Source organism: Cyrtonyx montezumae, unplaced genomic scaffold (genome assembly GCF_038088225.1).
Source record: "Cyrtonyx montezumae isolate F1298 unplaced genomic scaffold, pur_monq_1.0 scaffold_6, whole genome shotgun sequence".
Classification (NCBI taxonomy): Eukaryota; Metazoa; Chordata; class Aves; order Galliformes; family Odontophoridae; genus Cyrtonyx; species Cyrtonyx montezumae.
The window spans coordinates 8,120,424-8,142,567 of NW_027072067.1; the positions used below are offsets into that span (position 1 = coordinate 8,120,424).

At 35.8% G+C, this 22,144-nt stretch overlaps 1 protein-coding gene across 8 annotated transcripts in view; it reads left to right on the top strand.

Annotated features, from left to right (window-relative positions):
* Positions 1–22,144, top strand: part of IQSEC1 (IQ motif and Sec7 domain ArfGEF 1) — a 291,545-nt gene extending 269,401 nt beyond the window's left edge. For 4 of the 8 annotated variants that reach the window (XM_065749636.1, XM_065749638.1, XM_065749644.1 and 1 more), the window contains 8 exons: positions 1,127–1,266; positions 2,003–2,032; positions 3,615–3,740; positions 5,336–5,435; positions 8,533–8,706; positions 9,925–10,101; positions 17,641–17,690; positions 19,001–22,144. In XM_065749636.1, the coding sequence (XP_065605708.1) occupies positions 1,127–1,266; positions 2,003–2,032; positions 3,615–3,740; positions 5,336–5,435; positions 8,533–8,706; positions 9,925–10,101; positions 17,641–17,690; positions 19,001–19,603 (1,400 nt within the window). In that variant the 3' untranslated portion in view covers positions 19,604–22,144. The remainder of the gene's footprint in view (positions 1–1,126; positions 1,267–2,002; positions 2,033–3,614; positions 3,741–5,335; positions 5,436–8,532; positions 8,707–9,924; positions 10,102–17,640; positions 17,691–19,000) is intronic. The other 4 variants (XM_065749637.1, XM_065749639.1, XM_065749642.1 and 1 more) reach the window with 2 other exon arrangements.

Sequence of the window (22,144 nt, forward strand, 5' to 3'; positions counted from 1 at the left end):
ATGTTATTCCCTTAGATCTATGTAAGATAGCAATGAACGATCTATTCTTAGCAAGTGCACTAGCTTAGCACAATTTAAGTTAGCAATGAGATTTTAATGTAAGTTCACAAAGTTTTAAGATAGACCTGATATTCATCTGATAGGGTGATACTACAGTCATATTTGTTGCATTAAATACAGTATGTTCTCTCAGCTCTAGTCTGGATGTCAGCAATTCCTTATAGTAGGCATTTCTGTAGCTTAATTCCTTACTCATGGCTTTAAATACCATGATCTCAAAGGGTGCTGTTCCTCATAAAAAAAAAAAAACAACTAAAAAACCCCATATTTTGTCACAATATTTTTTGTGGCAAAAAATGTTTCACCTGATGACAAAATGCTATATGTTGCTTTTTGAGTGGGAGGTAATAGATCATTGTTTTAAAACCTGTGTGAAAAATAAATATTCCCATCCTTGTCCCAGAAGAGCTAGCTTTCAGTCACTGAAATCAGACTCCTTCCACTGCTGTTAAAAACGCATGATCAGGCTTTCAAGTTCCAGGCTTGGGTCAAATTGGGATGCTTGTATGCTGATGACAATAACACAGTGCTAAACAGCGATGTTGTAAGTAGGCCGTTCTGTTGATGTGTTATTCTGGACTAAATTAATTGATTTTGAAATCATACAGGAAATACTGGTTACATTAATTTTACTGATTATTCATAAGCTTGTCTGTAGAAATGATTATGTGAGCATTGTTGAGTAATATTGTGGCAGAGGCTATACTGTTCTGAGGTAGATGGACATTTTAATGTCTAAAGAGTTACTTAATTCATTAGAGCTTTAATAGGAAAGCAGGAAAAACGTAAGGAGAGAAAAAAAATAATTTACATTGGAAATTAGCCTTTTTAGGGATTAGCTTTAGATTAATGCTTTAAAAATAAAAAAAAAAACCTAAGAGTTTGATTTCAATCAGTGCCTTGTTGCATGGGGATAGCAAGCATTTGGGCAAAATTCAGTGCTTCATTAGTCTATAACATACCTTAGTCCACTTCAGCCCCAGAACAGCACAGGAGATGTTAGCTGACAAAGTATCATCAGCTACAAATCAAAAACAACTGATCATATAACTGTTGGATTCTGTAGGTGTGGATGATGGTGAAGATATCCCACGGGAAATGCTGATAGGGATTTATGAGCGAATCCGCAAGCGGGAATTGAAGACAAATGAGGATCATGTGTCCCAAGTCCAGAAGGTTGAAAAACTCATAGTGGGAAAGAAACCTGTAAGTCTTCTTTGCCCTGAATGTAAAGTACTATGTAATAAGGAGATATAGGGCAATGTATAGCATAGGACAATGTGTTATTTTGTATAAATCAGTTATTAAAAAGCAAAAGGTTGAAACTGTCAAAATAATAAATTATTATAAGATTGTTTTTAGTTTTGGCCAGTGCAGACAAATCTGTTGTAGTAGTCTGATACTTGTGAATGATGATATTCCGAATCTTAAACTCAATTTAAGATGTTTTTCCAACATTTTCTCTCAAAGAAATGTGATGTTAAGTAGAATCATATTTCAACTGTTATGCTATGAGTTATGACTCCAGAATTTACAAAGGTAGCAGAGTACTTCTATTCATATGCACATCTTTCTGTGCTTTGCAACTAGCTCAGTGAGCTGATATTTGTAAGAAGAGATCATGTAATTTGGTCTGAGAACTTATCTGGAAATCAGGTCCAAGGAATTCTAATGCTAGTTTTGAGTATCCTAAGATGCCTTGTGCTTTGTTGAGTGGAAAAACAATGCTACAATGAAGTCCTAGGAACAAGGATCTCCTACTGAGATTCTTTTTAACTGCGTGAAAGAAAATGCAGGAAATAGCCAATAGTCTTTATTGATAGAATTGTTTGTTTTTACTTTATAGGCATTTAGTCATAGTAAGACCGTGACGTATTTACTTGCTATACAGTACTGTGTTTCTCTGAAGTTTAATGAACTTGTATATGTCTTTCTACTGTAGATTGGATCTCTGCATCATGGACTTGGTTGTGTAGGTATTTTTCTTGTACTCATTCAAAGTTTGTAGTTTTAAGTGGTGCTGATGCACTCTTTTGAAAATGCTAAAATGTAATAATTAGACTTCTGTCAAGCAAATTTTTTCCTGTTGTTGTAATAACTCTGGAAAGCAGGAAGATTTCCTTAAAAATATGTTTACCAGCTACACTTTAATTCACTGCCTGGAGCATAAATTGTACTCATGTCATGTATTTCAAATGCCGTTATCGCTGTAGGTATTAGATAGGCAGTAAGGAATAAGTAAACAAGCAAGCAAATTTGCGGCTGTATCTCACCTTTCTGCCTGGTTTCCAGTGTGTGTATTACTGGTTTATTATTTCTTGTCCACTTTGGTACTGAATGATGCTCTAGAAAGATATTGCAATTTGTTGACTATTCTTTTTTGAAAAGTAGATTGACATAGAAGATGCTCATTTTAGATCCCAGATAGATATGTTCAGTAACATCTGTAAAACAATAAATACATAAATTGGTATTCCTGAAACCCTTCTTCTAACATAGTATTTAATTTACTTTCATAGCATGATAGCAGTATTGATAATAGTTTTAAATTAAAAGAACAGACATACAAAGAGAAAAAAAATAGGGAGTGAATATAGCATTCTGAAATCTAATAACCTCGTCCAAACTTATCCTAATGTTAATCAATTATGATTTATCAATATAATACGCTGTGTATTAACATCTTCACTCAGAACAATCCAGGAAAGTTACTTCAAAATTTCATTTGTTTTCCATCTTTTTCTTACTTTTTTTTTTCCCTTGTAAGTAATTAAAAGCACTCAGAGAGCTTTCCTTTCCAAAGTGAAGTACCTGTCATTGTTTCATGGTTGCATGTCTAACAGTATCCCTGAATTGTAAAAACCAACTGAAAGATGTAAGCTTTGTGAGGGTTACTTTTAATATTGTTAACAAAGCGTAATAGTTTGCATTTGAAAGAAGCAAAGGCTCACTAGACTGAAAAATACAACTTTGGAGCTAGGCTCAGCAGACAATTCTAATAAAAAATGGAACATAATTCTTAGTTTTGTTGCTGTCATGAGAGAGTAAGCCATCCTGAAAATTCATTTACTATCTTAATGTCACCTTTTCCATGGCATTGGGTAATTAAAAACCTGACTTAACTCACTGGCTGACAAAAATTAATCTACAGCATTACTGAATTTGTCATCTCAGAAAAGCTAAAGTTGTTTTACATATAGACATGTAAAAATACTCAGGAAAGCAAATATAATTTGCTATGAGCATAGTCTTGAGTTCCATAAGGGTTTTATTGTTTCACAAAGTAAAGCTGTATCCATAATGAGCCTTCCATTGGCATCCAAATGCAGGATGCAGGCTGATAGAACTGATATAAGAATGTTGCTGAAGTTTGAATGTTGTGTAGTTTGTAGCATATAAATCTTTTTGTTGTTATTGTTCTTATTTTACTGGAAAAGTATAATGAGCTTAGAAGTAAAAGTAATTTGAATTATACAAAAAAGACCCCAGGTATGAAAGGCCCTCTTTTTCACCTAAATATTGTTATGGTAACCGTGAACTTTTGTACTACCTAGGTCCTCTCCCTACCCCACCGAAGGCTTGTTTGCTACTGTAGACTCTTTGAAGTTCCTGATCCAAATAAACCTCAAAAGCTTGGGTTGCACCAGCGAGAAATATTTTTATTTAATGACCTTCTTGTGGTATGTATTTTCAGTTTCAGGGGGTCTTGTTTCATTTTCTTTTGTAAGATTACCTTTGCTGATGCAAAGATTCAGAGAGCACTGATGTTCTTCCTTTTTACTCAGCATTAAACCTGACTGTATTACAAGACTTATTCTGTTTGTGCGCTTGCACTGAAACAAGTGAACTTTTGCCTGTTGTTCTCATCATGCTACTGTGTAGGAGTAAGGGCTGTTATGTGGGAGACCTTTACTGAACTATCACCAGGCATTTTTACCTATTGCTTATAAAACAGATTTTTTTTCTGAAGAACTCTGGGGGCATGGATTACTTTTTTCTCCCTTTGTAATGTATGCTTTAGCTACCTATGGGGTTAAAAAAACGTGTGTGTCAGAAATGCCTGTCTCCATGAAGTCAGTGGCAATAAGCGCATGCACATTCCTAGAAATAAACATCTATTACCTGGTACTCTGAACTCTAGCAATCTCAGGATGATTCATATTTAAATTTTCTTAATTTTCTTAATTATATAGAAATTATTTTTAAATGTAAACTTTTTATTGATTACTGCACTTGAGTATAAGAAAGTACTTCAGTACAATAGCTCTTATTATAATGAACAAAAATAACCTATAGCTTATATTTATCTAAAAAGCATCTCCCTTCAATAAATAATAAATTCCTGTTACTTGGAGAAAAGCAAAATTATATATTACTGTGGCTTTCATGGGCACTGTATGAGCCAAGCATGTTTATTTACTGAAATAGGAATAGGATATGTAAATGTGAATTGGATGTAAACTGATAAAATGCTGTCATCTTCTGGATGCCAACTTCTTGTTGATTTTTATTACTTAGATTCCTCTAGTTTTATCAAAACTTTCTGTGAGAAATTTGTTAGTTCAAGTAAAATGCTACAGAAAAAGCTAAAATTAGGAAGAACTATTAAAAATAAATATCTTGTTAATAGAGAGTGATTCCATACACTGCTTAGGAGAACTGATGTGAGTAATGTTGCGTTATTTGTGTAGCAAAAAGTAAAGGTTTCCACATAACTTGGAGCTTTTATTGAGATAGGTGCTGTGCTGAGCATGGGGGGGAAATGGCTTCATTGGATGAGATGGTGTTGAGACAGTATTTGATGGTGTAAGAAAGTGCAACAGGCTTGTAAGATCACACAGCAGGTATGAGGAAGGGCTAAGAATTAAACTTGGGTTGAGAAGTCTATGCCAGTGGGCTATCTGTAGTCAAACTAAGAAGAAACTATGAAGGAAAGTGTGGTAGCATGTAATTTTTTGAAAAGGATGATTTAAAAAAAATGTGTTTTTGCTAGCATGTACAGTGCAAAATAAGTTTGCAGGCATTTTGAATGTAGAAAATTAGAGTCCTGGAGAATAGAAGACAGAGGCTTTGCAACTGGATAAAATATTGAACCTTCTGGCTGAGAGATAGCAGTACTTCAAAGCTACTTTTTTGTTTCTTGGGTAGCAGCAGATTAAATACATAAGTTGAATTACAAAAAAAAGAAAAAAGAAATAGCAAGTTAGTATTTGCTGGCAGATTATAAATACATGATAAAAGGGATATTTCACTTTATTTATTTGATAACTTTTAGGTAACCAAGATATTTCAAAAGAAGAAGAACTCTGTTACTTACAGCTTTCGACAGTCCTTTTCCCTCTATGGCATGCAAGTTCTTCTTTTTGAGAACCAGTGTAAGTCCTTTCTCTCTTTTCAGATGATCATTTTATTTATTAAAAGAAAGAATAAAAATAAAAATTGTATGAAACAAAAGGATAGACAGGACTTGATTCTAAATTTAGGAATAAAATTCCCATGAATTGAGTTTAGCCCTGAAGGTTACAATGTGGTGTCAGCATACAGACTACTGTTAGACTGTTAGATGTCAGAAGCCTGATCTAACCAAATGTGTTTCATGAATGGTTGTAAAGAAGCAAATACATTGCAAATGTTTCTGAATCAATGGTATAGTACAATTAGTTGGAACTCAGTATATGATAATAATGACTATTACAGTGTTTTTGGTAATATAAAATATCCTGGTTTGGTCCTACCTTTGTGCCTAATATGTACTCAAATATAAATCCAGACAGAATTAGGCAGAGATTCTGGATTAAAGTTTGTCTTTTCTGCCATCTTTTGTCTATGTCAGCTGTTGCCTGCATCAGTCCAGTATTCCCTAATGCTTTCTCATCCTTAGCAGTCAGCAACCCCCCAAAAAAAGCTAGTGTTTTGCGCATGCTCCTGCAGATTTTAAGCCCAGAAGCAGTACCACTAATAGTGTGGCTGAGCACAGTTCTTTGCATGGTTCATAGGGAGACAGACTATTTGACCAAACCTCAACTTTCATGATAAATTGGATATATTTCAGTGTGACATTCAGTAGTTCCTATGCTTTTCTCTTGTGAAAAGCTCTTAGTATTCATTTGTCCTTGAAAATGTGCTCCAATGCTCATCTCAGTCAAAAGAAGTTAATGGTTTTTCCGAGTCAGAGCATCAAGAGATTTTGAATGAAAAATCTCATAGCAGTGATGTAGCCTGTGGATTATTTTTATGCCAACGTGTACATTCTTTCTTTTGTGAGCATTTTATATAACATAAAATTAATTTTTAGAGAGGAACAGCAAATATTTCTATACTGGGTTCTACTGTAAGTAGAAAACTATCTGATATCAGTTTAAAAAGAAAAGAAAAAACAATCCATAGCATGCTAAGTCGGAGCGCTTCATTCAAGTAAACTTAAAAATTATAGCGTGACCTGGAGAAAAGGGTTTAATTCTCCCAGCAAACTGTAGGCATTTCACTGAGACACTTCAGTAGACATATTTGAGTTTCTCAGGTAAGACATTCTAGAAGATGATGAATAAATGAACTGACTGTACTTCTAATATTGGTGTCTATTGGGTAGAATGTAGTCTCTTGGGAAAGAGAAGTATTGTTCTTGTCTGATTTGTAAAATTGTTTAATTTGGTTTTCCCTCTCCTAATCAAGCTTTAGGCCAGAGACATTATGCCATTCATTAAACCACTGTAGCAGCTGTCAGAATCAAAATATTTCAAGTGAATAAAATGTACTGTAATTAAAGGAGAAGCAATGAAAATACTGGTTTGGCTACTAGGGAGGTGGTACAGAATGGTTAATAATAGAAATTGGCTATGTTGATGGTTGAATGAGCTCCAGAAAGAGAAATTACATCGTTTATCACTAGGGAATAAATAGACCACAGGGAACGTGTTTTACATTTTCAGTCAAAAACACTGAAAATACTCAGGACAAGTAAATCTTTTTAGAGAGAGTGTATCTGAAACCCATAAATACTTATGTTAGTGCTTCCTGGTGCTTAATTAGTGTGTTGTGGGGAGGTCCCATTTGGTAATAAAGTCCTTTGTATAATACATTGTTTGCAGTTTATTTATTCTTTTATGAAGGTAGCTCATGTGACTTTGTTTGGGCTTAATAAGTTTCATTCAGTTTCATAAACTTGTTTTTTTTTCAACTGGTGAACTTTATAGAGCTATTTTCTGGATATCCAGTTTCAGGGTTAAAAACAATACGTGGTGTTATAACATGATCCACTTCTGTAATCTTACTTAGCATCAAACTCCACTGTGCTTTTGGCCACTTGACTGCATTCTGAGTGACAGCAGCTGCAGAAAACTCAAGGCAGTTGTCTTATTTGGTCAAAGATAGATGGTATTGTCATATGTTTAGAAGCAGATCAGCTTTATATTACTGTTGTGCAAAATGCCAATATCAGATCCTGACAGAAGCACTGAATTCTTCCCCACTTCTTTCTCTACGTGTCCCTTGAATCTTGGGATATTTGGCATCTTTTTTTTCACCTGAGAGAACAGTATGAGAATGGATTAGTATTTGCATTTGCTACTCAATATTTTAAGTCTATATATTGTTGAAACCTAATGGCTTTGAGGGAAGACACTACCTTACATCATCTCCTGGTTCTTGAGTGAGTGATTTTTTTACTACATGGAGTCACCTGGACTTCAGATTGAATACATATTCAAGCACTGAGTTGAAGGAAACACTGTGAATTGGGATGCACATTTTGAATTTTTCTGACATCCTGTCTCTACAGATCTCTGAATCAAAAAAAGGCTGATTCTGTTTTCCATAACTGAACATATCTTCATTATGTAATGTGTTTCTGTAAATTAACCCTTTATCTCAACTAAAAAATATTTTTGAGTAGCTGTTAAAATGTGTAATGTCATACAGCTGAAGAGACAAAGAGAGTTCACTAAAAGTTCTGCCCATAATATGGACTGTTTTACTTTCTCATTATGTAATTCCACATGTCATTTAAAATTAAAAAAAAAAATTCAGCCAAGTAGGGAGTCTAGGATGCAAGCCTACTAGGAAATATTGAAAGCTGTACATACTAGTGTGTGTCTGTATTCTTGAAAATGTTAAAAGTATGAGGCAGTTTCTAGTACTTCAGAAATATTCGAGTAGTCTTTACACAGCAAAACTTAAATTGATTAAGGCAGATAATGGGATCTATTCCATGAAGCAAAAATTATCAATCCCCCTACATTATTCTTTGGGATTTTTCTTTTACGTTGTACATGATACCTTAAGGATAACAACTGCATAAAAATTGTCTTTCAATGTTTATTCTGTATCACAGCAGTTAAGCAGTTCCGTAATATTTTAGAGGTTTTTGTTTTTCTGTGCCCCTTAACTTTTACTTCCCTGATTTCGTCCCCTATGTTAATTTAGAGAAATGATTGAAACTTCAGTATTCACATTTTTTTTCATTCTTTCTTCTAGATTATCCGAACGGCATACGGCTCACGTCAGCTGTTCCAGGAGCAGATATCAAAGTACTAATAAATTTCAATGCACCAAATCCTCAGGACAGGAAAAAGTTTACAGATGATTTGAGGGAGTCAATTGCAGAGGTCCAAGAAATGGAAAAGCACAGAATAGAGTGTAAGTACAAAGGTACATATAGTGGAGCATTTTCAAACTATAATCATAGTAAGGAAGTCTTTAATGTCTGTATAGCCCATTAGAACTCTTTACAAGTTCAAAATAATATAGCTTTTTTCCCATGGATTTTATTCCTGAAAGAAGAAAAAAAAAACTAAGTCATTACTTAAACTTCATCCTGAGTTCATTTAGTTAGTTAGTACAGTATAAATGCAGTGGAAAGTTAGCCTGGACAAACTGTTAATAGCAACAGATTTATAATTTGTAGTCTAAATTACAGTAAGAATTTAATGAGTAATTTACATGACGGATATTTTTTATGACAGCCCTTCAGATAATTTTCATTGAACTTTCTGACATGCTGGAGGGAAAAGGTACCATTCAGAGAGACCTTGAGAAGCTGTAGAGTTTGGCCCGTGTTAATCTCAGGACCAAGTGCAAGGTCCTGCACAAATACAGACTGGGTAGAAAACAGTTGGAGAGCAGTCCTGAAGAGAAGGACTTGGGGATATTGATGTAAAAACTCAACGTGGGTCAACAGTGTGTGCTTGCAGCCGAGAACACCAACTATATCCTAGGCTGCATCAAAAGTAGCATGGCCAGCAGGGCGAGGGAGTAACTTCCCACTTCTGCTGTGCTTTTGTCAGACACCACCTGCAGTGCTTCCTTCCCTCCAGCATAAGAAGGACATGGACCTCTTGGAGCAGGTCCAGAAGAGGCCTCAAGGATGCTCAGAGGCTTGGAGCACCTCTCCTATGAAGAGAGTTGGGGTTGCTCAGCCTGGAGAAGAGAAGGCTCTGGGGAGACCATGTGGCTTTTCAATATTTAAAGGGAGAAGGGAGTTGAAACTAGGTAATCTTTAAGGTCCCTTCCAATTCAAACTATTCTGTGATTCTGTTTTTTCGTCACTTCTACATTTATTGTCCTGTATTCTGATTATGTAGCTTATTACAAATCCATATAATTTGCTGGATTTCATGTGACAGTCTAATCATAGAATTTTATCTTCGTTTTTTCCAACAGAGCAGTAGCTTTTCATCTTGTACGTTGTGCTTTAAAGCTGTCGGTATGGAGCTGAAGTTCCTCTCTTGTATTTATCATCATCTGCCAAAATGAACGCCTAGCTATTATTCAGAGTAATAACTGATCACATACAGAAGTTGTGATGTTACTGTGTGCTTCATTAGAGACAGTAACTATGAATTGCAAAATTGTTCTCTTTTGTTTCAGCTGAGCTAGAAAAACAGAAGGGGGTGGTGCGTCCAAGCATGTCTCAGTGCTCCAGTCTGAAAAAAGATTCTGGGAATGGGACACTGAACAGAGCTTGCCTGGATGACAGCTATGCTACAGGAGAAGGGCTGAAAAGAAGTGCACTGAGCAGCTCCCTTAGAGACCTGTCTGAAGCAGGTAAGCACTGCCTTTATTTCCTTGCTCTGATTACTGCATGCAAAGACGTGTGAATTATGCATATAAGTCGCAGCTCACACTAGGCTTTAAGAACTGAACACTGAAACTTGAGTAACTTACAATAACACCAAAACTTCAAACTTTTTTAATAGCTTCTCTTTCATACTTTGTGTTTAATTTATGTTTGTTTTTTTACCCTTGTTCTGTTGAGCCACAATTATTTGAAAACATTTAAACCATTGTAGATTGCTATATATACTTTAAAAGGAGAGTGAAGACAGTGGAAAAATTGTAAGTGTTTTATAGAAAAAATGGTTGACTTGCGCTAAGAGTAACCCACTTAGTTTACCTTTCTCTTTTTCTTCCGCTTTGCTTCTTCTCTTTATGAAGTAGGCTTAGAAAAAAGAAACTGGTCTCTGTGTAATAATTGCTTTCTGTGTATTTTGTGCTCAAGTGTACCTGTGTTACCACATTGATGAATGAAATTGAGTGAAGCCCTACTAAATTCTGTCTAGAGCTATGTAATTCAGTTACGCAGTGTTCCTGATTCTATTTTAGTATTTTGCAATTCAACATAAAGTTCCTAATTCTTGTAAAAGAGGTGGTTGTGAAATATCATTACCAATATAATGAAAGAAACCATTCTGGAAAAGAATGCTGATATCCCACTAAACCACTGATGTTTCTAAAATTTAATAGCAATATAGCTAAGGACTGGAAAGGAGTGGTGGTGGGACTTAGTAGCTAAAGAAAATCAGAGGAAAGCTTGTTATGTGTTATTTTGTGGTTTGTGTATATAGTGCACAACTAGCAATACTGGTAATACAGGCTACTGCAGGTAGTAACCTTGTGTTTCAGTGTTAAGCGTGATTCCTTTCGCTGCAAGAAGTCACATCTGAACACTATTCCCAGTATTCAGAAAGTACTTCTGGAAACAGTAGCAACTATACTTTTTATTTTCTTTAGCTCATAGTCTGTGTTGCCTAATCTGATTTGTTCTTTAATGGCAGTGATGGTTTACAGTATAGTCATCATTTCAGTACTGTGTATATCTTTGGAAGTAGGCGCTATTTGTCTTCTTTTTAACTGAAGAATTGATTCTAGCTACATTACAGTAAATAAAATTGCTGTATACTAGTATTATAGCCAATGTTTTGTGGGTCTATGTATGAGCATACAAGTATGTAGAGAGTAAGCACTTTCAGTTGTTTTATTCTCCATTCAGACTTTCATACTCATGTCCATTTGCTTCATATGAAAGACCTAGAGCCTTGATCCAAAGTGAGGTTGAATATTTTTGTTTGATTGGCTTCAATGGATTTTAGATCAAGCCACTAAGTCTTCACCACTACTATATCTCAGATTTGAGGATACGTTCATCATCACTTTTTGTTGTTTTGCTTTTATTTCACTAGAATGAGAACTGCCATATTGTTAAATATGTGAGTTCAGTAGGTACGTTTACACATAAATGTAAATCCTGATCAGTTTTTTTTTTTAATCCCGTAGGAATTTTTCATCCCAGTCATTCAAACATTGCCATAAATTTAAATTCATGTTGTGGGTGTTATGGGTGTTACACAATAAACAAGTATTCATAATCATGAAAATATCACGTTTCAACAGGGCATGCATACATTTGGCATGCTTATTACTGAAAATAACTTTTTTCCATAATTAAATATAGAAATCATTCACAGACTGCAGGGTTTATCAATGATTTTGTTAAACCCAACTAAACTTAATTTTAACAAGTTGAAAATTATGGAGAGTTTCTGTTTGGACTTGTGCAGTGCAACTGACTTGAAAAATGACATGTGTTACTTGCTTTGTTATTTGATATAGTAATCTTACTGCAGTCATAGAAACATCTACCGTTTCTCTGTGAATACCTTACATGTGAGGCTGACTTGGTTTAGATATGGGAAAGATTCACATAGTAACAAATGCATCACTTTTAGTTAGCAAGATGCTGCGTCCCAGAGATAGTATCATGTGAGAGTGCTTCTGTAATGAGTTGCTGAGTTAGGTTGCCTCAGATCTTCTTTTTGTGGTACGAAACATAGGATCAACAAGGAGAAGTGAGAAGTGGGACTACTTGGATGTATGTCTTTCCATAGGATGAAAGTGAATTTCCAAAGGAGTCCTTTCTACATTCAAAAATAAATCTAATTAATGTTGGAACTGCCTGGTTACATATGTTTGTGACAAGGCAGATAACTACCCAGTGAACATTGTAAAAACAAAGGGAAAAATGTTAAAGATTAATTCAAGGAAAGGGGAATCTGATTGAAATCTGATTGAACAGCATTTTGATTGGGTGGGTATATTAAAAACAAAAAACAAAAGCAAACAAACAAAAAAAACAGTCCATTACTCTCAATCAGATGTCACAGTAGTGAATGGTGGCTGTAGAAACAGACTTTAAATTTCTGTCATGAAAAACTGTGTGAATGGATAAGCTTATGTCTAATAAATGTCAATACCATGAATGATTCTGACCCTTAAGCTGTAAACCATAAGGAAAAGCAAGATTTCTCTGTCAAAAACCAAATGTCAGGAATCACTTTCTGAGGTTATTCTTCTGTGCATTAGCATTGATAGCTTAGATGATAGTTGTGAAAATGATGTGAGTGAGGCCCTGATTTTGTGGATAGTATTGTTCACTATGGATTGACAGTTGTTTCCAAGAACTGAAAAGTGGAGTGTAGCAACCAACTGTTCCAAGTGTCAAAAGCACTTCTTTGTTCTTTCTCAAAAGAAAAGAAATAGTTATGTTTATTACATAATGTTCCTGAGCAATAGATGAGGAAGAACTGATTTTGTTTTGAATTATTAGTTTACATAAAAATATCAAACAGTAAAAAATTCTAATGCAGTTGTAGCTGAGTTTTGTGAAATACAGCAGAATTATGACCTTTTCACCACTTATACAATAGGCAGTTACTTGATCAGTAGCTTTAGAAGAAGATGTGGAAAGTGTGGCCATGAGTACATGGGAAGATTGATTTGTTTGCCAAAGGAGAGCATGGATTAGGCTGTTTGAGTTTCTGATTCTGTATGCCTCTCAGGTTTCTTGGATGACTTAGGCCTCATCAGTCTGAATGCGAGTGGTTTCTCTGTTCCTGAAGGAGCTTAGTTCTTTCAAACTGGGCTTACAGCAGTGAGCACTAGTGGAAATCAAACTTTATGCCCTTCATCCTCAATTTGTAAGGTGGAGATAGTATTTATTGCATTGGTTAAAAAGTTATGGTGTACTGAAATCAGTGCAGAAGAGCGGGATGGTATAATGGTTGCTATTAATACAAATAGTGTTTGTCTCATAATCTCCTGAGCAGTCTCAAAACAATCCCAGACCCAGTAGAGATCACTTTTAAAAACATTTACAGTAAAGCAGTCCCTGCATTAAAATAATTCTATCTGTATAAATCATATTGTTGACCGTTAACTTTTAAAATACTTCTTCCTACATTCAGGGGAAAAAGTTTCTTCATCTCTTCCTGACAAACTTACAGTTCCATTTATTTATTTTCAGAGTAGTTTGTTGTAAATTGTAATAAAAAAAGATTGCAAAACTTCTCTGGACTGTAATCCCCTTAAAAAGACTCTGGCTTCATGCAATTACAGAGTCCCTTAATCTGTTGACTCAGTCTGTGATGAGCTAGTGCAGTCCCTTGGCTCTTTCCTCATCTGATGCAAACAAGGTTGCTAGGTTTTCTTTTTCCTCCCCCGCAGATTTTGCTGCCTCTTACAGAACATAGGATACTAGCATTTTTTCCCCTCCCTCACCAGAAGAGTTTGCTGAGCAGGGAAAGGTTTTTCCCTGTGGCTTCCCTTGTTTCTGTTGTCCAATTTCCTTTTCTTCAATTGAATAGCAACAGTAATGGGTCACTATATAATTTAATAATTTTTAATAAAATTTAATAAAACAGATCTTTGTGAATCGAGGTTTTTTGTGATTTGCCTATGTCAATACCAAATTATTCCTAGATATATTGTAAAGATACATTGTGCTGTGTACGGCCAACTTTGTATCAACAATTTTCATGTCTTTTAGAAAAGACACCGTTTGCTTTTCCAGTGATGGTGGTTAGTAAGGTGACATGTAGCTGTGCTGTCTCTTCACATTCTGGAGCTCCATCGATATTTTGAGAATAATCTTTTTAAATAAATCAAGCAACTGTTCACACAATTGATCTGTGATCTCAAGATAATACCTACCTCACACAGGAAACAAGATGAAAACTATGTACAAAGTCTTTTCTTTCTGAGAAGTGATCTCTGTAGATTATTATTGGAGTATATTGTTTAGATAATTTTGAGCTAGTTATGTTGGTAGTATCCATTATGTCTGTGTTTGTTGCAGATTGATGTAGTCTGTAGGTAGTTGCAGATTCTGCTGCTGCTGTGAATATCAGTTTTACAACCTGTGAAGGCCAGTGTAATGTTAGAAGAGCTGCTAAATTTACTCTATCAAAAAGCCAATTTAAAACTTTTTGCAAACTTTTTTTTCCAAGACCTACAAAGCCAAATTGTATTTTTTGTTAATATCAGTTTACTAGCATAAGCTAAAGAATCTTTGTAAAGAATCTATCATTAATGAATCACAGAATTGTAGGGGTTGGAAGGGACCTCCAGAGATCATCGAGTCCAACCCCCTGCCAAAGCAGCTCCCAGCCCAGGTTGCACAGGTAGGCATCCAGAAGGGTCTTGAATGTCTCCAGTGAAGGAGACTCCACCACCTCTCTGTTCAGCCTGTGCCAGTGCTCCGTCACTGCACTGTGAAGAAGTTCCCACACACATTTGTGCAGAATTTCCTATGCATCACTTTGTGACCATTTCTTCTCATCACCACACACTGCTGAGAAGAGTCCCTTTGCCTCCCACTCCTTAGGTATTTATAGACGTGGATCAGATCCCATCTGAGTCTGCTTTTTCAAGCCTGAACAGCCCCAGGTCTCTCAGCCTTTCCTCTTAAGAGGTGTTCCAGACCCTCTACGATCCTTGTAGCCCTCTGCTGGACTCTTTTGAGATTACTGTCTTTTTTGTACTGGGGAGCCCAGAACTGGACACAATGAGTGGTTTGAATGAATCAGAATAGCTTAAAAATAAAACTAAATAAAATTAAAAATTTTAAAATTTAAATTAAAAACCACACTAAATAACATTCTTAAAAATTTAAAAAAAGGACAGAATATATTAAGCAAAAGTGATTTTCAAATTTGACAAGCACCACCTTGTTTTGTATCACAATACTAAACTATTAAACTAGTACAGTTATGCTTACACACAATTCTAGCAGTCACCTTTTTCCTGAAATGCAAGTTGAACTGCAACTTTAGAAAGACATTTTTAGATTATTTGCCATCTCAAAAGCCAGAGTACAGTCTTCTATAAACACAGTGACAGAACACTCTGGAGGATTTAGTTAGTGTCTTTCATATTGTGCTATAGGCCAACGTAGAATTGGGTTCAATTTGTTTTCAAGAAAATAAAGTTTTCTATGTAGGGATATTATGTATCTGAGGGAAATTACAGGCACTTAAAGTAGGATTTTTCCATTTGTTCTTGGTTCATACTTCTTTGCCTTGAAGTTCTTCTAAGCAAAAATCCACGTCTCTTTCTGTCCATATATACTGTATTCATGGTTATTTTAAGTACTTTCATTCCCACAATATGCAAAATACATTAGATTTTCCTGGTTTGCTTTATTTTTGGCCATATTTAATGATTTACAGCAACTTGTCAGTCTTACTTGTAATGTTCACTGCTAAGTTAAGAGATGGCTGTCTGTATGTGTAAGCAAGAGTTATTTGAGTTAATCAGTACTAATCCCGCTAGCCAAGCAGAAAAAGATCAAAGCCTTACTAGAAGTGAAAATAAGGGATTGTCAAAACCCTAGGGGTGTCAGTTATGATTTTGATGAGACTAAAACTTGCCGCAGAGATGTATGACAGTCTGTCTAGAGGGAGGTGCTCAAAATTCCAACAGACCTTGGAGATGACCAAAACACTTTGACCACAAACGCTTTTCCCTGAATTTAATGTCAATGCAGGGGTTGTAATTGTGAGTAACTCCCAATGATAATGAGAGGATGAAATGTTGCTGGAGCCCAGAGAGAACTGTAGCTCTTAAGAGAAAGTCGTATTGTAGCGCTGCATCCCATGGCCAAATATGTCAAAGTTGTGGTCATTGATCCAACAGTCTTAGGTTATAATCTCAGATCATACTGATCATACAACTTTCAGATGTTCTAAACTTGTTTCTGAGAGAGCTCATCAAAAAACAAAGGCAAACCTCCCAGGAACCACTACCAAACCATTCCCAAGTTTTTCTCCTGAACAATGTGTGGTACACAACAGGTATTAGGGGGCTTTAGGGCTTTTACAGGTGAGGATGTGTGGCTCACAGTCAGTGATGCTGAAATTCTCACATTCCTCTCCAAAATCACCTGTCAGGGTAGGAAATTCTGAAGTCAGCAGCCTGCCAGTGCCAAGTGGAGATTCATTGATACTTGGCACTTCAGGAAAACAGCTGCGCTGACAGAACATATGATTCTAAAAAGACAGATTTTACAGCAGCTTTGAGAACCTGGTATTTTTCAAAGATTAGCATTGTTTATATACCCATACAGTGAAGTATTTTGAATCTTTTCAAAGCAACGCTCAACAAGTTATCTTTTCAAAAATAGATAATTCCACTGCAGACATGGGTTATCTCTCTCCTTTGAAATGAGGCATAAAATCTGGGATTCTGTGTCTGGCATGTAAGCACTGAGGTATTCTGGCTCTTTACGCAAACAGCCTAGTATTTCATGTATAGCTGTAGGCAGATGACTTGGGCAGTCTGAGAGTGTTGAAGCAAGCAAGTCCGTCAAGCTTAAATATAAAGCACTGCACAGCTAAACAAACAAAACCTAGCCATAATGTCAAGACAGATTCCAGTTTTATTTATTAATCAAAAATTAAGTTTAGTTTCTTTTAAAACATCATGAAAGCAGATTATATGAAATCCACTGAGGTTCAAAATTGAAATGCTGAAACCAATGCCACTGGCATTCCCCTGCAATGAAGTTCAGAGTATGCCAATAGTAGATTACACATTTAAGCTAATACCACCCCACAAGTACGTATCAGTGCTCCAGGTCTTTAAAGAAAGCTTCATAAATAATTAGATACCAGGGAATCAAACAAAATTGTTGCTGGTCAACATCACGACCTTACTGCTAAATATAAATGTTAAATTTCACGTGTTTTAGGAATAGTGCAAATTGAAATACCTCACCCCAGTACTCACAGTTGTTTCACAATAGAAATGCCTTCTAAGTTACAGTCAGTTACAGAAACTTAATTTAACTAATGGCCTGAAAAATCTAAGTTTCTGCCATAGTAGCTATTGTTCCAGACCAGTGCAATGTTAATTTCTCCTGCAGCCCCCCAGTAGCATTTAGAGACTCCTCTAGCCATCCAGGGAAAGCAGCTGTTTTTCACCCGGGTCTTGTCTCAGTCTCTAATCTCTGGTGTTGCATGTCCTGGGCAGGCAAGCGTGGGCGACGCAGCAGTGCAGGATCGCTAGACAGCAATATGGAAGTAAGTAGGAAGTTACTGATGTCTAGCTGGATGTGATGATGTGCATTTCAAACCTTTCTTTTATATACATATTTTTTTTTCTCTTTTTTCTTCTAACATATAACCTGCCTGCCTCAAGTAAAATGCATGCCTAGGCTACTCACTTTGTATTCTTCCAGCTTAAAAAGCACTGACAGCTTGTTTTAGACCAATGCCATTTTTGATTTGAGCTAACCTTGTTCCCTTTGTTCCTGCAAGCATGGTTAAATGAATATGATGTGTCCTTTTGCCACCATTTCAGTCTAGTCCCAGCTTAAAAGCCCACTTGCTCTTTGTTACAAAGTACACTGTTATTGCTGTTTGATATTTAGCTAAAACTATTGATTTTCATGCTCAACCATTCCCATTGCTTATTTTCTAGTTAAATTGCTCAGTGTATGCAGTCATGACACCATGGAATTGCACAGATAGGGCATGGGAGGAAAAAATATAAAGACAGGTTAATTCAATGTGGATTTCATGAGATTTCATTCATCTTCAAACCATTTATATATACTGTTCATGTCTGAATTCAGCTTGCAGATTTTTTTTCTTTTTTCTTTTTTTTCTTTTTTTTTTTTTGTTTGCTTTAGGTAGATTACAGTTTAAGTCTGGCACACTTTGTATAGTAAATGTTGTGTCCCATATCTCTCCTTACAAAATACAAACTCAAAACTTTCAGAAGCTAAATAGACCATTCCAAGCTAACTAGTAGAAAGCATTGGACCACAGCTCAGAAAGACACAATCACACAGAAAACTTAGTGGCAAAAGTGATGTGGTTCCATTTCACACACAATTTAGAGCTAGGCTCAAGAAGCAGCACGATGGTATACAGTAGTAAAATACTACTATTTAAATAAGTTTAAAATACTGTTTTTGATATCTGAATTGTAATGTTTGCTGCTATGTGTTTAACTATTTAGGTTGAATTAACTTTTTGTCTTGTTTTGTTTTAAAAAAGCAAGTATGGTAATTTTTAAGTATTTTAAAACGTATTTTTCATTTAAATACACACTCCTAGGTATTATGTCATGCTACTTTTCCGTGACATTTTTCTTACTTAAAGCAATAGTTTCTATATTGAAGTGTTAACGCTTATAGATGTCCCAAGAAGGGCACGATTGCTTCCTTGGCATCTTAGAGAAGTTGGAAATGAAATTTTCATAGAACTCTTTTAACATATTCCACCCATTTGAGCACTGAAGGAGGAGTTTGTGGGTCAGTGTGAACTTTTTCTTTTAAGCATTTTAAAATTTTCTTTAATTTTTATTTCTATTAATTTCTTTTTAGGGGTCCATCATTAGCAGTCCTCACATGCGCCGAAGAGCTACATCAACCCGAGAGTGTCCATCTCGCCCTCACCAGACTATGCCTAACTCCTCCTCACTCCTAGGTTCCTTATTTGGTAGTAAAAGGGGAAAGCCACCTTCCCAAGGCCATCCACCATCTGGCTCATCACAGCAACCTCCACACCCTCCAGTAATCCCACATCAGCAACACTCACAGCATCCTTCTGCCATGCATCATGCAGGGCCAGCTGAGGGACAGACCCAGGCACAAGTACACTCTCACCATTCACAGTACTGTCATATGCAGCAGAACCCACCACCATATCACCACCACCACCACTATCACCCTCCCCAGCACATCCAGCACCACCAGTATCACCAACACGTGCCACATTCCCAGCATGCGGCACACTCCCAGCATACTCCTTACATGCAGCACCCCCATGCACAGCATACCCACTCTCCTCATCCACCACTGCCCCCTCCACACCCAGGGCACTCTTCTCATCCCCAACACACTCAGCATCACCATGGACCACCACCACCTCCGTCCACTTCAGCCAGCACTAAGCCCAAACACAGCGGCATCAGCACAATAGTCTAGAACACATTGACCCTCTTAACTATAGTTTTAAAGACAATTACAAAAGCACTTACAGGAAGCAACAAATAATAATGTCAGTTTTTACCTAGATGGAATAATTTAACTGAGTTGTGTGAGCTTAAAGACCTGCTGATACTAAATAAAATAAGGCAAGTTAGTTCAGTCAATGCTGGTTTCACTTACCTACTCAATAGATGCTTACCATCTGGTTAGTTCTTATTTCCAGTCCGCCTTGAAAACATGCTGCTTGCTGCATATGAGTAAATTACCTTTTACACCAAATCCCTTGACAATTTTACATGCAGAATAAAAACATAATCTGTGATAAAAGGAAAAAAGTGATACAGAACCAAGTGTTGCATTATTGCTCTTTTATTGTCAATGGGCAAAAAATAAGTAGACCTGATATGGTTGATGAAAGTACGTAAGTAAACTTTATATAATATAAATATATACATATAAATATATATATATACTGTATAGTTAACATTTGTGCTTGGAAAGAAATTTTTTTCAGTCCACAAAGCTAGCAATATAGACTTTACAAGGAATTCCACTTACTTGATAGGACAGTATTATAGATGAATAGCATATGAAAGAGTAGACCAAAAACACTAAATGTTAGAAATAAATTTCAGGCATTTCAGTATTTTCATTAGAAGTCAGTCCTCTGGGCTCGCTAAGATTTCTAAGCAATCATTATTAAATGTGCCAAGTTACATAGCATTTAATTGTTGTAGTCAAATACTGCTTTGTATAAATCCTTATTTTATTAACACGATATCATACGTAATCAGTATTATAACTGCTCTGCTATTTCAGGTAAGCAAACTTTTTAAGATGCAGTAATTATATGGTAGCAATGTAAGGGATGACCTTTTACCAGAGGTCATCTTCAAGCATTGGTCACACAAATTTAGACACTTTAAAGGCTGTGATAACTGTGAATTTACATGATCCACATTTCTTTCGTATGCATATGTTTTAATGAAACACACATGAAGAGTTACAACAGGTGCATGTATACACTGCAAAAGCATTCATCTCAAACATGAAAATTGCAAACTTCCATCCTTCTCAGCTACTTTGTTTCCTGTTTACCATATTTCTTGTTTTTACCCCCAGTTAAACTGAATTCTAGTCTGAGAGCATTTCCAGATGGAAGTGCTCTAAAACTTGAAAGTTTCCTTTAGAATTTAGTGTAGGGGTTTTACATATATTAAGGAAAAAAAAATCTGTAATTCCATGTAGCCATGCACTAGCAATGAAGTGGCTTCACCATTTTTACTCATCACATTTGTTAGTTTGAAAGTAACCAGCACTCAGCAGGCTGAGTTTATGCTCAAACCCTCACTTTCATAGTCCAGTTAGTATCAAGACATCACATAAAAACAGGCTGTGCTGTTGTTGCTTATGTGTTGTAATCAAACCATTTGCAAATTGATATAAAATTTTATCCCTAAATCCTGTACAGTTATACATGGCACCTACTTTGTAGTTTCAGCAATTTGAGCCACTGCAAGAACTTTACACCTAAACAGTAGAGGCAAAGGAAGCAGAACCGCAAAACTGTACCAGCCTAAAAGCAAACCTTGAAGAGGATGAGCAAAAAATTCCATTGTGAGATGGGTAAAAGAAAGAATAATAGTCAGTGAGTTTTATATTTAATAATATTTTTTCAGGAATAATGAAGAAATCACAGTTAAAGTGGAAAGAAGTTGAAATGTGACTGAAGTGAGAATGAGAGAGTAACTTTCATGTTGGCTTGCTCATGGCATCTGTAATATTCGGGGTTTGTGTAATTTTTTTTTCCCTTTTATGCCATTGATATCACAATACCAGCAAAACTGCAAACTGAGCACTTTGTTAACCTCCACAGAGAGCAAATACAGCAATCTAGAGTTTAGCCTTTTGTTTAAAGCTGTCCATATTTGTTTCCCACATGCGCAATATTTTCTAATTCTGCTCCTTCTCTAAATTATCTTCATTAAAAGAAGTGATTGCATTATAATTTTTAAGTATCACTCATACTATTCTAAATTCTGGAGCTAACCTTAAGAGGGCTCCTACAGGTCCCCTGAGGCTCTGTTCATTGCAGTTTCAAAAAATATATACTGTTCTTATAGGGGAAAGTAGAACTGTCTGCATGTCATCTAATGTTATTAGTGTGAGGCTACACTCTACATATTGTATATTTGCAAAATATATCAGTGTTAACTGTTGATATTAGTTGAAGTAAAGTGATAACATATTTCAATATGTAGACTTTTCTTCATACATCTGTACCAATAGTAGAGTCTAATTGTAACTTATAGGTTGTTCCAGAAAAGATAAAGAGTCATTTTGAAAATTCTGAAAAATATATTTCAGAAACTGCATCTTTTGATTGAAATGGAGGTAAGAGTGCTTCTCTTCATTGAGTAACAGAGTCTGTACTTGTTTCAGATGCAGAGTTTTAATATAAGTAAAATTAACTGTGTACTGTGTAAATGCGGAATATTCAGTAACAAGCTGAGAGGAAAATCTGACTCAAGATGTGTT